This window comes from Drosophila willistoni, assembly GCF_018902025.1.
Source record: "Drosophila willistoni isolate 14030-0811.24 chromosome 2R unlocalized genomic scaffold, UCI_dwil_1.1 Seg167, whole genome shotgun sequence".
NCBI lineage: Eukaryota > Metazoa > Arthropoda > Insecta > Diptera > Drosophilidae > Drosophila > Drosophila willistoni.
This window is the reverse complement of record NW_025814050.1, coordinates 14,350,969-14,366,090: the sequence shown is the minus strand read 5'-3', so window position 1 is coordinate 14,366,090 and position 15,122 is coordinate 14,350,969. Positions and strand designations below refer to the sequence as shown.

General features: G+C 36.0%; 1 protein-coding gene across 4 annotated transcripts in view; it reads left to right on the top strand.

Annotated features, from left to right (window-relative positions):
- Window positions 1–15,122, top strand: part of LOC6642302 (tyrosine-protein phosphatase Lar) — a 138,425-nt gene that overhangs the window by 90,539 nt on the left and 32,764 nt on the right. For all 4 annotated transcript variants that reach the window (XM_047010567.1, XM_047010568.1, XM_023175860.2 and 1 more), the window contains one exon: window positions 7,267–7,446. In XM_047010567.1, coding sequence (XP_046866523.1) covers window positions 7,267–7,446 — 180 coding nt within the window. The remainder of the gene's footprint in view (window positions 1–7,266; window positions 7,447–15,122) is intronic.

Genomic DNA, 15,122 nt, shown 5'->3' with positions numbered 1-15,122 from the left:
GTATACCCTGCGTATACGTAACGTAAAGTGTAATCTAAGTTATAATTAAAATGCAATAGATAAAGTGTATATGATTTGTTATAATAAACACGAAACTTAATGGAACTATATTTCCTTTTTTTTTTATACCATACACCCATAGGGTGAAATGGTATATTAAAGTCGCCAAAATGTATGTAACAGGCAGAAGGAAGCATCTCCGACCCCACAAAGTATATATATTCTTGATCAGGATCAACAACCGAGTCGATCTAGCCATGTCCGTCTGTCCGTCCGTCCGTCCGTCCGTCCGTCCGTCCGTCTGTCCGTCTGTCCGTCTGTCCGTATGAACACCTAGATCTCGGAGACTATAAGAGCTAGAGCCACCAAATTTTTTATGTAGACTCGTGTAGTATGTAGAGTGATCAAGTTTATTTCAAATTTTTGCCACGCCCCTTTCCGCCCCCGCAATTTAAAAAAAGCGTTTATCTCAAAAACTATTCTAGCTAGAGACACCATATTTGGTATGTATATACGCTTAGTAATTGCACACATTTTGTATGTATAAAAATTTTGCCACGCCCTTTTGCGCCCCCGTAATTTGAAAAACTTGATTATCTCCCGTATTTTTTTACCTCATGCAATCAAATTTGGCACACTTAAATTTAATACTAATATCTATCAAAATACCAAATTTGATCAAAATCGGATAAAAAACAGTCGAGTTATGCATATAAACGTTTTTCCGTAAGGCCGGAGTTGGCCGTTGGCTGGTGGGGGCGCTAGGGTGCTCGTATGATTGAGTGAGCGAGATACTAAGATATGCTTGTAAGAAGCATGTGAAAATGCTTGAAATATTTGCTTTACTGGTGTATGGTATACCAAAGTCGGCGAGACGACTTACTTACTTCATTTTTATTTAAATTTAAGAATGAAATTAAATATTGAATGCGTTTAGTTTTTAGACACGAAAAATTTGAGAGTTCAGTTGTTGCAACAAATATAAAATTTCATAGGCTAATGTTGTAGCCAAGCGCATCAAGCTTTGAGTTTCCAATTTTCATTTAATAACAGTGTTTGAACAATTTTATATTTACGATTTTTATGCGTGGCATATTTGGCTGATTAAAATATGTAAATTTTCTACTGCTGCCGACATCATCAAATTTATTATTATAATTAACCGACACACCGTTGCGTATACGTACTTTTTGTCGATGCCCGTTGCCCATACAACGTTTCAAATCAAATTAAAGAAGCATTTTTACATACATAGATTAAATAAAAATGGAAATAATTTCTTATATGCCTTTTTATAAGCATTCTGGGAAACTTTTATTCTTCTTTGACAAAAGTAATGTCAGACAAGAATAACGTTTACGCAAGTGTGCCAGGTTTGCTTAGTTTCTGGGCTTTTAGCCTTAATTTAGAATAACATTTAAAGTTAAAACCATGCTGAAGTTTCAAACTGTATTATTAACAATCATAATGATTGAGTACTTGGAGCTTCTTATGCACGAGGACTGCACTCTAAGCGCTACTCCAGCCCATTGAGGGCTTCGATTGCTGCATGTAAAGCTCCTTATGAGAGGCTTAACCAAAGTACATGTGTGTGTGTGTGTGTGAATTTCTAGAGAAGCATCAGCAATTAGGCATACGTTGTCCCCTTCATTACACAGATCAATGGGCTGCTTGATGTCACTTATAGACCACACTTGCCTAAGATGTGACAGACTTCACAGACTTTGAGGAAGCGTTGACTGGCCACAAAATTTGCCATAGTCTGGTGGCGGATAAAACTTTTGTCATATCCTCCTTCATCATGGTCTTCTGCTTAACTATACTTCATCGTTTTGTTTCTTTTTCCTTATTTTTCTTCTTTTTTTTTTGTTGTAGCCAACGGCATTTGTGGCATTATTGTTTGGCATTGTCTAACATCTTCAGCAAGTTGCCTTTTTCCGGTCATGCCACTAAAAAACGGTTATTTACTCTGTCTCTGTAGGAAGAACTGCCGTAGGCACACTTCTCACACTGGCTCACTTGCTCTCTATCTTCTTTAGAGTATGTGGGTGGGTGTCTCTGTGTGTGTGTGCCTACTTAACACAATAAACACTCAATTTTCGAGCATGTTTTGTTTGAGGATTTTGCTGGCAACTACATATACATATATATAGCCCTCTTCCTTCTTTTACTTTTTCTTGTTCTTAGTCCTTCCAGTGAGATTCTTCTTTTTTTTATTTCTGAAAACTTTGCCCAAGCAAACCCACAAACGTGTTTGCTTAGGTGAAAAACTTCTTCAGGCCTACTTTAAATACATTTGACAATTGTTGACTGCTGGTGTTTTTTGATTTGTTTTCAATTGCCTGCTATCCAACAGCTAAGACCAAAACCCACTAAAGAAACAAAAAAAAAAAAGAAGGAAACCAGAGAAACTTTTCATTCGTGTATAATCTTAAGTAACTTGACACCAAGTTTGATTAGGTTTAAATTGCTTGACATTGAATCACAATTTTAAAGTGCTTTTGTTTTAAAACAGAAGATAACAAAAAGAAAAATGTAGTTATACATGTTTATATATTTTTTTTAATGTTAATAACAATTTTAATTAAGTTTGTAAGAATAATATTAGAGATGAACTTATATACGTATCTCGAATCTCCAATTCGTTTTTGTGCGGCGTCATTAATCTATTATCCGTATGGAGAGTGAAAAAATGATCTTACCCAATAAATTCTACCTTATCGAGATACATCACCATTAGAGAAGATGTTAATAATAATAAGATATTAATATTTTGTAATTGGTCAATAGTCCAAATATTTTCATTACCCAGTTTATTCAATTGTTTTTTTTTTCATTAATTGTTATCAAACTTAATTAGATCCTCGAATTTAGGAATTTTTTGTTCCACATTCCCTTTTTCCTCTCTTGAAATAAATCAAAAAAGCAAGTGGAATTTAGTTTTACATGATTAAAAGTTGATTTATGATCAACCAATCAATCAATTGGCAAACAAAGTATATAGTTTTTACACTATAGTACGAATTATATGGTATGCGTATTTTTGTAATAATTATATTGAAATCAATTTAGTTTTATTTTGCTGCCGACTAGTGAAAGAAGCTACCCTAAATCTCATGCTAGCCCCCTTTGCGCTACCACTCCCTTTGCCTGTTTGACCGTTCGTTCTTTTTGAATGCTTCTGGCCACAGAACACTTCTTATCAATCTTTAAAATGCATGAATAATTAAAATATGCAAATTTGTTTCTGGCCAGTCCATCGTCATCATCATCATCATCAACAACATGGTCGTCGTCAAACGCCATCGCAATCGCCGACGGTGACTTTAAAAAGTCGCAAAAGTTAACAAGTCCTTGCTTAAAGCTTTCCCTTTCGGCCATGGTTTTCCCACATTCAGACCCCGACCCCTCTACACCTACACAATCCCCTCTCTTGGTGTCTAGTTTTCTTTGAATGTGTTTGCCATGCCAACACCTACGCAGCAAATGAAAGAAAAAAAGACGACAACGACGAAAGAAAGGAAAATAAAACATAAAAATGAATATCTTTTCCACCTCGGTCCATGAAAACAAAAAAAAATTCTTCTTTGACTATAGACTGTAGAGCTAAAAAAGAGGGCGGAGAAGGGGGGAATGTTTGCAAAGAAAAACGCGGCGTGAAAATGTTGCCTTTGAATGTGACTCAATAAGGTAAACACCTGCTTCTTCTTGTCTTGGGGTTTTTTTGTTCATGTGTCGTGTGCCCCGTTTTTCAGCCCGTCCGGGGGTCAGTGGCATCTAAAAAAGGCAGACTACATGCAAATAAAGTGTGCCTTTGTATCAAAGATGGTTTTTGTATGAGCTAATGATGTTTATCGTTGCGTTCGAGTGGCAACTAACAAACACACACACGCACACACACAGGGCTAAATATCTCCAGCTGGGTTTTCCTTGGCTTTTATTAGCTAATTCATTAAAAGCTGTCACAAAACTCAACAAGAGTCTGTGCATGAAGAGAGCTAGGTGATTGGGGAGGTTGGGCAGGCGGTTAGATAGGTGAGGATGGGTAACATCGTCTGGCCCGATGATGGTCGGTCCTCTATGGTCCCTGCATTGTTCACACATTTAGCAGTGTGAACAATTTTCACAGCTCCACAGCGCAGAGCCAACGCCAGACGACAGTCAGCTTAATTGAAATGCATGAAAAGCCACATGAATTTGGCAGTCAACGACAGACAGTCGATAGTACCTCCTATCTATTTTCCTCCTACTATTCCGTACTTTTACTCTTGCCTTTATAAAATAAATGCACTAAAATTCTCCATCCTTTTGCGTTCACAGGATACGCACTGTCGCCTCGCCTGAAAGGCAACGAAGCGTTAGTTAGTTAGTTGCTCTAGCCCTCTGGTCGAAACTATCCGCCAAAAATGCAGAAATAAATGAAGTGTTCGGCTACCAGCAACATTCCAGACAAGTCTCATTTTGTTTAGTGTTCACTGTGGGCAGCTGAAACGTTTATTTTCACTTATGGTGAATCAGTGTTTTATGATTTTTGACTTTTAACTAAAATAACTTTGCCTTAAGTCATGAGTTCAACTATCAAATATATCTTATCGCAATGCTTGTCATTTTATAATCCATATAAATACAAAATAGGAAATACAGCCTCGTGAGCTCTAGTCTAAGGTAGAACCCAGTGGCCCAGTCCTCAGTACTCAAGTACTTAAGATAAATTATCAAGCAAAAAAACCAAAGGTCTTATCATTGACTGACTGCTGATAGAATGCATTTTGTGTATTTTAAAATAATGACTGATAAGATTAGAAGTCGTTTGATCAAGAAAGTTGAGTTAGTTCCAATGTTTAGTTTTAGAATAGGAGAATAACATTTTTTTATCGAGGACGATCTGTGTCCCTTTGTCCCTTTGATAACTTTTGTCTAAACGCAATGCTTGCTTCTAGGATTATATTTTTTATCCACAGGATATTTCAAAATTTCTCTATGCATAAAATAAAAATGGGTTTCGCCTTTTTCCCATGCCAAAAAATACAACCCATTCTCTGCCGCTCATAATTCCTGGTTTCTGGCTTCTGTCTATTTGTCGCATTCCTTAACTGACTCACAGACACATACACACTGGTGCACTAAGCAAACAGTATGCATTTTTATGCATTGTTTAATAAAAATGTAGCAGTTTTTATTTGTTAATTTTGGCACAGTTTTCATTTCATTTCTTTACCCCTGCAATTCCACTTCACTTTCTCACTCTCTTACACACACAGCACACACAAACACACACACACACACATATTGCACATCCGTCTCTCAGTTGGCTTTGCTGTGTTGTGGCACTGCAATAATAAATAAAGCCCCGAAATACCCTGGGCACAACCGAGGCCAAAAGACAAAAATGACTGAAAATGGCAACAGACACAAAAATGGACAAAGGATGCAAATGGATGACGAGATGATGATGGCAACGTCAAATGTCAACATCAACGCTGATGTGGTTCTCTTACTCGTACAATACCTTGTTGTTATTGTTGTTCTTGTTATTTTTATTGTAGTTTTGCATATGCATGGGTTATATGTGTCTCTCTCTCCTCCCCCTTATATGACACACTTTTTGTCTTTTTGTTAAATTTTAATTTCACGCTGAAAAAAGCACACAAAAACAAGGATCAGGCAACTAAGTGACTGAAGAAGATAGCAATTTGTTGCGGTATGAGAAAACAAATGGAGTTAAGAGTGGGAACAAGAGGTAGTATATAAGGCTTAGAAGAGAATGCATAGAAAGTTGAATCGAATTTTAAGGATTATATAATAATTAGAACAAGTCTTGTGTCAATATTCAATTTTATAGAGCCTTGCTCTTTAATTATGACTTATAATCTGTGACCGTAATAAATTAAAATAAACTATTGCCTAAAGCCATTCATAAAATATTATAAAAATGTATAATCAATTGCTTTTTATTGTCACAATAATCATTTTATGAGCAACCACTGATAGTTCATGATAAAAAACGATTCTCTTTGCGTATACTCAATTTGGAATCAACCATTTGTGCCATGTGCTTATAGATAATGTCTTTTAATCTAAAAAATAAAATATTTAAAGATAACAGGTAACCCTCATCTTTATGTTTATTTTAATGTTTCTTTGTTAGGATCTGCAATTTCCTTTTCTTTTCTTTTTAGAATATATGAGAGAAAACTTGAAAGAATTTCAGTTAAATTTGAAGCAAAATCTGATATCTTTGGTATCATACAAATATATAGAACGATTTGATTAATAATACAAATCAGATGAGTATTTTTAAAACTTTTTACAAAAGTTCCATAGAAACTTTAAAGAACTTTTAGAAAATAAACATTTGAGATAAATTTTCACACATCTAAATAATCTCACATTCTATGCAAGATTTTTGCAAGAATTGTTTTGTTAGCTTTTATGCAGTTTGTTGTACCGTATGAAATACACCACAGAATTTGGCCAGGAACAGAAAAATGTGTAGACCATAAACAGTTGTTGTTGGTCCGGCGACGACAGAAGCATACGGCAGATGTAGAGAATTGCAGCTGCCACAGAAGTCGCAGCTGGAGACAACATTCACCACCCACTGGCGGCAATTGACGCTGTCTGCAGGATTTAATTGGAAAATGTAAATGAGCTTTGTTCATTTGAAAGATGCAGTTGCATTCAGGATGGCAGCCACTTGATGCCAACCAGCGAACAAAAAAAAAATTCTTTAAACTTGCCACACAAAACAAAAACAAAACCCCAAAAAAAAAAACAAAGAAACGACGAAATGGAATTCCCTTAAAGCTGTCAACAAAAGAAATGTCACAAGTGAGCGTGGGTGCTGTGCAATATATGTATATATATGCTGACCCCGTGTGTGTGTATGAGCATAAACATACACACACACACACCATTGTTTGACTTACAAAATGGCGTAGAAAGCGCCCAACAAAAGCAACTCTGACGATGCCGTTGAGCTTTTTAAAAAACGGCAACTTCCGTTCATAAAAGCGTCATGTAAAACAATACCTTGTGTGTGTTTGAATGCGTTTAAGTGTATATGTGTGTGTGTGTGTGTGCGTGTGTTTATATGTGTGACGCCATATTGTTTGCTTCCCAAAGAAAAAACAAGCTAAAAAACTTATTCTACCTCCATCTACTCCTTCACTTTTGCCCACATAATTTTCGTACCCTTTCTGTAACTTTTTTGTTAAAACTCTCTCTCTTACTCACTCTTTCTTATTCTCTCTTTCTGTTTTGCAGGCGATAAAACACCCGCAGGCTTTCCGGTTATAACACAGGGTCCAGGCACACGCGTCATTGAAGTGGGTCATACGGTGCTCATGCAGTGCAAAGCCATTGGCAATCCCACACCAAATATCTATTGGATTAAGAATCAGACAAAAGTTGATATGAGCAATCCACGTTATGCCCTCAAAGATGGTAAGTTAGCAAACAATTTAAATTAAATATATTTTAAAATTATTATCAAACTAAAATCTTTCATGTCTATTTCTCTTAATTTAAATTGTCGAAATGTCTAAAAGATCCAAGGGCTCACATTTTCGTCCGTTGAAAATTATTTTTCATATAAATACTCTGCTTAATTTTATATAAAGATACATAGATGATATGGGATGATGGGATCAAAACAGCAACTTTTGCAAAATTTAAGGAAAACAGATAAATAGTTTTCCCTAAATTCTAAAATATTGATAATAACTATTATGCGCGGATCTAGGACTGTGAAGTGGGGGAAACAAGCTCCCTTAAGTGCGAAAAACTTATAAATTTTCGTATGCCTTACAACTTAAAAATTCTGTATAAGCAATGCTTGATTTTAGAATTTATCATTTATATGTTTCAAAAATAGAATTCTTCATCGGCGTATTGCATACTTTTGGAAGCAAAGTATTCGGAATTGGCAATTTGGAGAGAGAGCCGCCCTCTCTTGATCAGTGGAAGTTTGATAAAATTTGAAATTATTCTCACCGACACAGATAAGCAAATGATAAGGTTATTAAATGATAATCAAAAGCCGCCCGTACTAGTGTTATCATTCTCTTGTTCGCTGTATACCACAGCTGATTAATGTTGACAAATTTGTATGATTTTCATATTTCAATTTAACTGAAGGCAGCTTTTTCATTTAGGGTTAAACATATGCTCACTATCAAAATCATCTTTATCGTCATCAAGTCCGGAGCGTGCTCTCTTTTGCTTTTATAAAGGAAGACGACTTCATTTATTAAAATTCTAGTCTTCTGTCCGTTGGCATATTTTTTGCCTTACCCAACCAAGTTACTCGAGTTGGGGCAAGAGATGACATCGTCCATGCTTACGCTCATTTGAATTTCTTAGGAGTTAACTTACGCTTCGTAGCATTTTGTGTCACAAGTTTTTCGGCGCTTAGTTAACGTTTGACTTTTGCCAGGTATGCTCAGGCCTTCCATTTTGAAGGCAGCGACCCAAAGAAAGTTTGTCCTTCTTTAAGATGAACGGACCATTTTGCTATCTGTTAGTGTGTGTGTGTGTGTGTCTGCGCAGGGAAAGGTGAAAAACTTTGCAAATGTCAGCATAATGTCAGACTGGGCCCTTTAATCAAGCGCGCGGACATTCTACAGTTTTGCAGTTTTGCTCCAATTTATAATTATATGTTCAATGTCAGGTCGCGTCGTTAGCGCTGACATGACAAACATCAAAAGCAAAGCAAAGTTCGAACAAAGACCAGCGGGAGCTTTGGTCATTAGAAGCGCAAACATTGGCATTAATATTGACATTAATATGCATTAAGGGGGAAAACCTTTTTAAATTGACATCAATGACAAAACCAAAGTCAGCAGGAGCAATATATAGTCAATGGAAATGGAGATAGTTGTTCCACATTTATCTCACTCATTTACTGGACCTCGCCCCATTTGGAAATGCCATTGACAGGATGTCATGGCATCGATGATCGACGTAATTAAGCAAAAAGAAAGACCCTCTTCTTTGACAAAAAGTGAGATATTCTTGACACCTTTCACTTATATTGGTAATTGTGACCATTAAAATAGTCCCCAAAATTAGGATGACCTTAATGCAGATACTCAAAGTAACATATACAAACGAAAGAATAATAGACATTTATCAAGTTACACAGAAATCATATCAGGTAAAGGTTTAAGCCCATAACAAAAGAGATATTAATGAGGGATTACCTTACTCTAAGCAAAGACCAATTAAAACTATCTATAACATATAGATAGTTGACCTTTGACCTTTTTGAAAGCTTGCATATTCCAAACAATAATTTTAATTAACATTTTATACCTATAAGCCAAAAGCAGCTTTAATTTGGCATGGTTAATCGTCAAAAAACTAAGTAAACTAAGTAAGGGGAAAAGTGCATTTAGTTTTCATTTCAGTTCAGTTGAAGTTTTAGTCAATTAACACTCTCTCTCTATGTCTCTCTCTCATCGTATGGTTATAAAAATTGATATTATTCAATATTACCAAGTGCCATTTACATATTGGTATGTTGATTGCACACCTCTTTCCCTCCATTTCTCTTGTCCATTTTTAGCCAATAGCAAAGTGAACTAGTCTCAAACTCATCGCGTTGAGCATTGCAAATTAAAAACTGTTACAAAAATTTCCCCAAGGTAAAATCACTTTTTACTGTATATGGTTTTTGTGTGCCACAGCACTAACAGTATGCTTTTCTTTTCGTTTCTTGTTTTGCACCTAGAGTGGAATTGGACTAATTTAGGACAGCACGAACAAAAGTGGCCGTGTCCGTTCGGACTTGGTTGGTCTATGCAGGAGTTGGGGGGGAGTGGTTGGCGGATTCATTGGAGTTGGGGAATGCGGGTTAAATTAGTTTTACGTGGGCCGCAGAAAAGCGAAAGATGCCGCCGCTGTTCGACCATCTTTTTGGCACGTTAAACGAAACGTAAAAATATTTCCGCCAGCTAAATATCCTTTTGGGCATCCTAAACGTTCGTCCCTTAACACCGCACGACTCCACACTCTTTACTCTTCTTAAAGTGCGTTTTAAATTTATGAAAATGTATTTGGCGCCCGAGGCGCGGTCTATTCTCTTGATTCCAGTGGACTCAGTATCTGGCTCTGGCTACATTGGCAATGATGTAAAAATAAAATAGATATATATATATATATATATATATGTATATATATTTCATAATAAGTTATGCAAGTCATGTGCCGTTTTTATTCAATTAGCACTTTATGGTCCTTTATTGTGCAAGCCGCTCTGGGGCGCGTTGATTTTTCGGTTATACGGCCGCCGACTCTGACGCCGCCTGCTTAATTAGGGCCTAGGGGATGGAATAGCGGAGAAAGAGGTGGCTAAGATGTAGACGACCAGACGGCTTAGGATGGAACTGTAAGAGTTGGGGCTAAAAATGGAAGTAGTGGGTTCTTACGTGAGTTATCAAATGAAAAATAACTCAGACCAGCAACATCAACAGCAAAAGCAGCAGAAGCAGCAGGAGCAATATACGTACTTCATCATCTTTTTCTTTTTCGGCTCTCTGGCAATGTAATTAAATTAGAACTTTATTATTTTAATAAAAACGCCACGAGGGTCTTATGAGACCCAAAAGTCTCAATGGCATTTTCGTATTTTTCGCTTTGCCTTCCCTTTGTTTGTAGTTTCCATCCAATGGAAAGTTGCACTAATATAATTATGAATACCACCCTTTGACAAAGGTCTTAGGGGTATAAATCCAAGAAGCGAACACTTTGATTTAACCAATAGCTAAGAATTTTTTAATTAGCATTGAATATAAGATTTAAGACTTTATCCCTTTTAAGAAACCCTTTCATTATGTTTATTTGTGTTCAATTCGATATCTATTGTTCAATATTGTCTGTTTTGTTTCTCAAAATATGTTCATTAAACTAGTGACAATAAAGGACTTAAGAGGGCTGAGAACTTTGTTTGAAATCAATTATTATACTTAAACCTTTTAAATATATTGCTTAATTGTAATTCTTGCGTACTGCTTTAATTATAAGAAACGCAGTTGATGATAAAGTATTTAAAAGAATCGTTAGGGAATGTTTTTACTTAATGTTAGATTATTATATTCTTTCTTCTATGCTCAAAATAACCAGTCAGGTAAAAGATTAAAGATTTAACCAGTCAGGTAAAAGATTAAAGAAGAGAAAGAACTTGCTAAAATTTGCTTTAATTTCGTCTTATTTGTTTTACCAACTAACTATAACCAAGGAACTATAACCAACTAACTAAAACCAACTAACTATAACCAACTATTGATTTTAGACTTAAATTGTTCGAAGTTTACATTAACTTTTATAAATCTTTAGATATTACTGTAGGGAGTGTATGAACTTTTCTGCTTAAATCATTTCTATGAAGTTCTTCTTTATCGATCCAACCTTTTTGGCTTTGTGTCATTTCCTGGTACATTATTGTACATGTAATTTATTTTTTTTTGTTTTTAATACTTTTTTGCGCAATATGCGAGCTACGTTTTTGTAATAGTGTGTTGTTCATCTATGGAATGGTTGGGAGTGGCATATAAAGGCAAATGACAACGGTCACACTTCGATGCACAAATACGTTTATAAATATTTTATTTAAAATTACTTTGGAGAGCATTTGCCGCACGACAGTCGACAGCAGGCAAGTAGAATGGCCGGTAGACTGGGTATAAGGTGGGTAGTTAACCAGAAGCTTCGTCATAGGCTCTGGCAATAATAATATTGAGCATTATACCTTTATTTTCATACGCCGCCAGCTCGCCAAATAGTCCCTTTGGGTATTGTTCAATAAAAAATATATAAGTATAAAGGGAATGCAGTGAAAGAGTTGCGCAAAAATAAAGGTCTGCAGTGACCATGTTTTGTTTTTTGTACTTCTTTTTTTGCCCCATTTTTCCTTTTGTAGAAAGGGTTTCCGTCGCGTCTGGGGAAATTACTTTATACGGCTTGGGATTCTTTCAGGGCAAAACAAAAAAACCAAAAAGGTAAAGCCAAAGTTCGTTTTTGGTTTTTGTATTTTTTTTTTTTTCTAATACCATAATTTGGCTTTTAAGCAGGGGAAAAAAGCGGCTTATCAGAAATTGGTTTGACTTGGCCAATTGTCTTAATGGGATGATGCTGTTTGGAAAAGGCGAGGAAGTGTCAGCTGCGACAATGGGACCAACTGGAATTGAATAAAAGACGTAGTCAATAGAGAGTTAATGATTTCTTCTACAGGGAATTCATTTGCGATAAAACAAGTCAATTACAATGCTTTTTTTTTTAAATCAATGAGGCTGAAGAAAAAAGTTTGCTGTTAAGAAACGGTTATCGACTGAAAAAATTCAAACATCTAAGTTGATTAGTTATTTGTTTTAGTAGATGTAATAAGCAATGTTTATACCACGATTGGTATTTATCGATTTTAAAGTCGATAAGCAATTTTTAATCACTATTAATTTTTCCCATATGACTATTAAGTAGCTTATAGAATATTATTTTCACATTTTTAATTGATTACACAACAATTGGGATTTGCTCGAAGTTACACAAAACGTATCGATTTCAAGGAAATTTATTGATTTTTTATAATTTCAATAAAGGGTAATTCAATATAGTGTGTATGCAAAATAAATAAAATTGGTGTATTAAACTCATCGAGTTTACTAGATCACACTGTGAAAAATAAGTATAGTGCATAAAATCAATCAGGAAAAAAGAAGCATATTAAATTTAAATGGCCACTTAAGTTTTAACTAAGCGTAAGTATAGTTGAAGCATAAAAACAAGTTTTAAACCATAATATATTGGCCATATAAAAACAGCAGGTTAACCTTTATGTACCTTTCCACTTGAACCGTAAAGCCATAGAATCCTTTTCGGGCAAAATACTTGTAGTAGGTAGCTAAGTATCAAACGAGTTAAGCGAGTTAAAAGCGTAGTATAGTAGTACAGCTTACAAACATCGTGTTTTTTTATATGGCGTTTTTATGCCTTCTTTTGTTGTTCGATAGCAGAAGAAGACTCCTTCGACTATACACTTACGACATTCACTCTGGCCAGCTCCTAGGGGAGTAGAAACCAGCAGCAGCAGCAGCAGCTGTGACGACAAAGACCTCTTTAAAATCTCCTTAAAATCCTCACTCTATTTCTTTCTCTTTCGTTTCTCTCTGTCTCTGGTATAATACTTTGGCAATCCAAAAACCCTTCCCACACCGACCAACTTTAATTGCTGTGCCCATCATTACAATCGCCTTGCCACTTGACGTGACCAGGTCTTCTTGTACCTCCCCATCCCTATAGCATACACTTTCCATGTAAAAGGGGCCACGCAATTATTTACTTGAGCTGTAAAACTGTAGTTAAGGCAAGTCAACTTGAAAGCATTTGAGAAAAGTTTAATGCTTAAATTATGAGCTCTTCGTTTGCCTGCCTGCCTTCTGCCTACCCTACCGTCTACATCTCTCTCCGCTCGTTCGAGGAGTACCTACTGTGTTCGTTCGGTGAAAGAGTTGACAGTCACTTTTGTTGAAAATGAGACAGTAATTGCCAAAATGTGCATGACTAGAACGACTTTTTGGATAACTCCCACGACCACCTCTACCCTAAAGTAGTTACTCAGGCAGACAGAGGCACTCACAATCAGTATTTTGAGAGTGGGAGTGGGGAGTGAAAGTGGGTTTTGGGGTTGGGGAAGGTCAAGTCAAGTTTTTTGGCTTTGGCGATAAGTCGTCAACGTTGCATTACCAAAATTGAAACTTTTCCCACTTTTATGTGGTTAAAAGGATGGTAAAGAGAATGTTGTGTGTGATGTAGATAGAGAGGGGAGGGTAGTCCCACGCGATTCGCCATAAACGTCACTTTGGAGCAACGACAACGACGACTACTTAAATTAAAGCATAATTAAATTAATAATCCCATTTTGCCCGAGCCAAAGCCAAGTCGACGCACAAGACTTCTCACTCTATTCTATTACTTTCTCTCTCTCTCTATCTCGCTCTCTCTGTGTGTGTGCGTGTGTCTGTATGTGAGCCAAGCGGAAGTTGCAAAATATGAAAATGACTGCGCAAGCGGAAGTGCAGTTGGGTGGCGTGCCACATGTGTGCCGAGCACAAGTGGTAGTCCCGGCGAAGAAACAGTCGCTTGGGCATGCAATGGAAAGGGTTTGTATGGAGGGAGGGTTAATGGGCTCTGCTCATTGTCTCGACAAAGCCACAAAAGGGGCCGCTTATGCTGTTGCTTTTGTTTTACACTTTTAAGATTGACTTTAACTAAATTGTTGGGTTCAACGAAAAAAATGAGCGTATTGCTCAACGGGGCGATTGGTCAATATGCCCTAACCGCCTTGTTAATTACCTCTTTCAAAAGGCAGATTCGAAAGCCAAAATCTTAAATCTTGCATTAATTTAGGATATGGTTGTTGCTAAAGTAATTTACGTTGGGTTTGGGGTTTTTTAGTCCACAGATAAAGACGGAGTTATCTGCATTCTGTTCGAAAACTAACGAAAATTAGAATCTACTTCAGTTACAAAACTTCTAAAGCATGCCTGCTATATTACCGTGGATCTATGATTGTCAAATAAATGTAATTTGTCCCTAAAAGTATGTAATAGACTGAGGAAATATACAAAATAACTTTTCCTATACATTATAACTTTAAAATTGGTTAAAAACCAATTTTTTTTTTACAATAATTATCGAAGGAAAAATATTTTTAATGTATTCCAAAAAAGGAATTTTTGGACTGCTTATTGCATACTTTACGGGACAAAGTTAACCCATTTCATAACCCTAAATACAACACTATACATACTACATGGAAACTCCCTCTACCACAGATGTGACTTTTAATATGTGTATTTTTTATCGCTTAACTTTACCTTCAAAGTAAAGGAAAGGATTATGTTAATGTTTTTTTAACCACAGACAGTTTTAATGATAGCTGTTTGGGTTATAAATTTCAATCAACATTTTTGCATACATATTTCGGTTTTTTCGTTCTTCTTATATTTTTTTTTACAAATGGAAAAAAAAAGTGTTAGAACTTTTAGGTTTTTTTTGTGTAAAAAATAACGTTTAATGATTGTTTGAATGGTTCAATGATTCTAAACAACAGTCAGCAGTGGCAC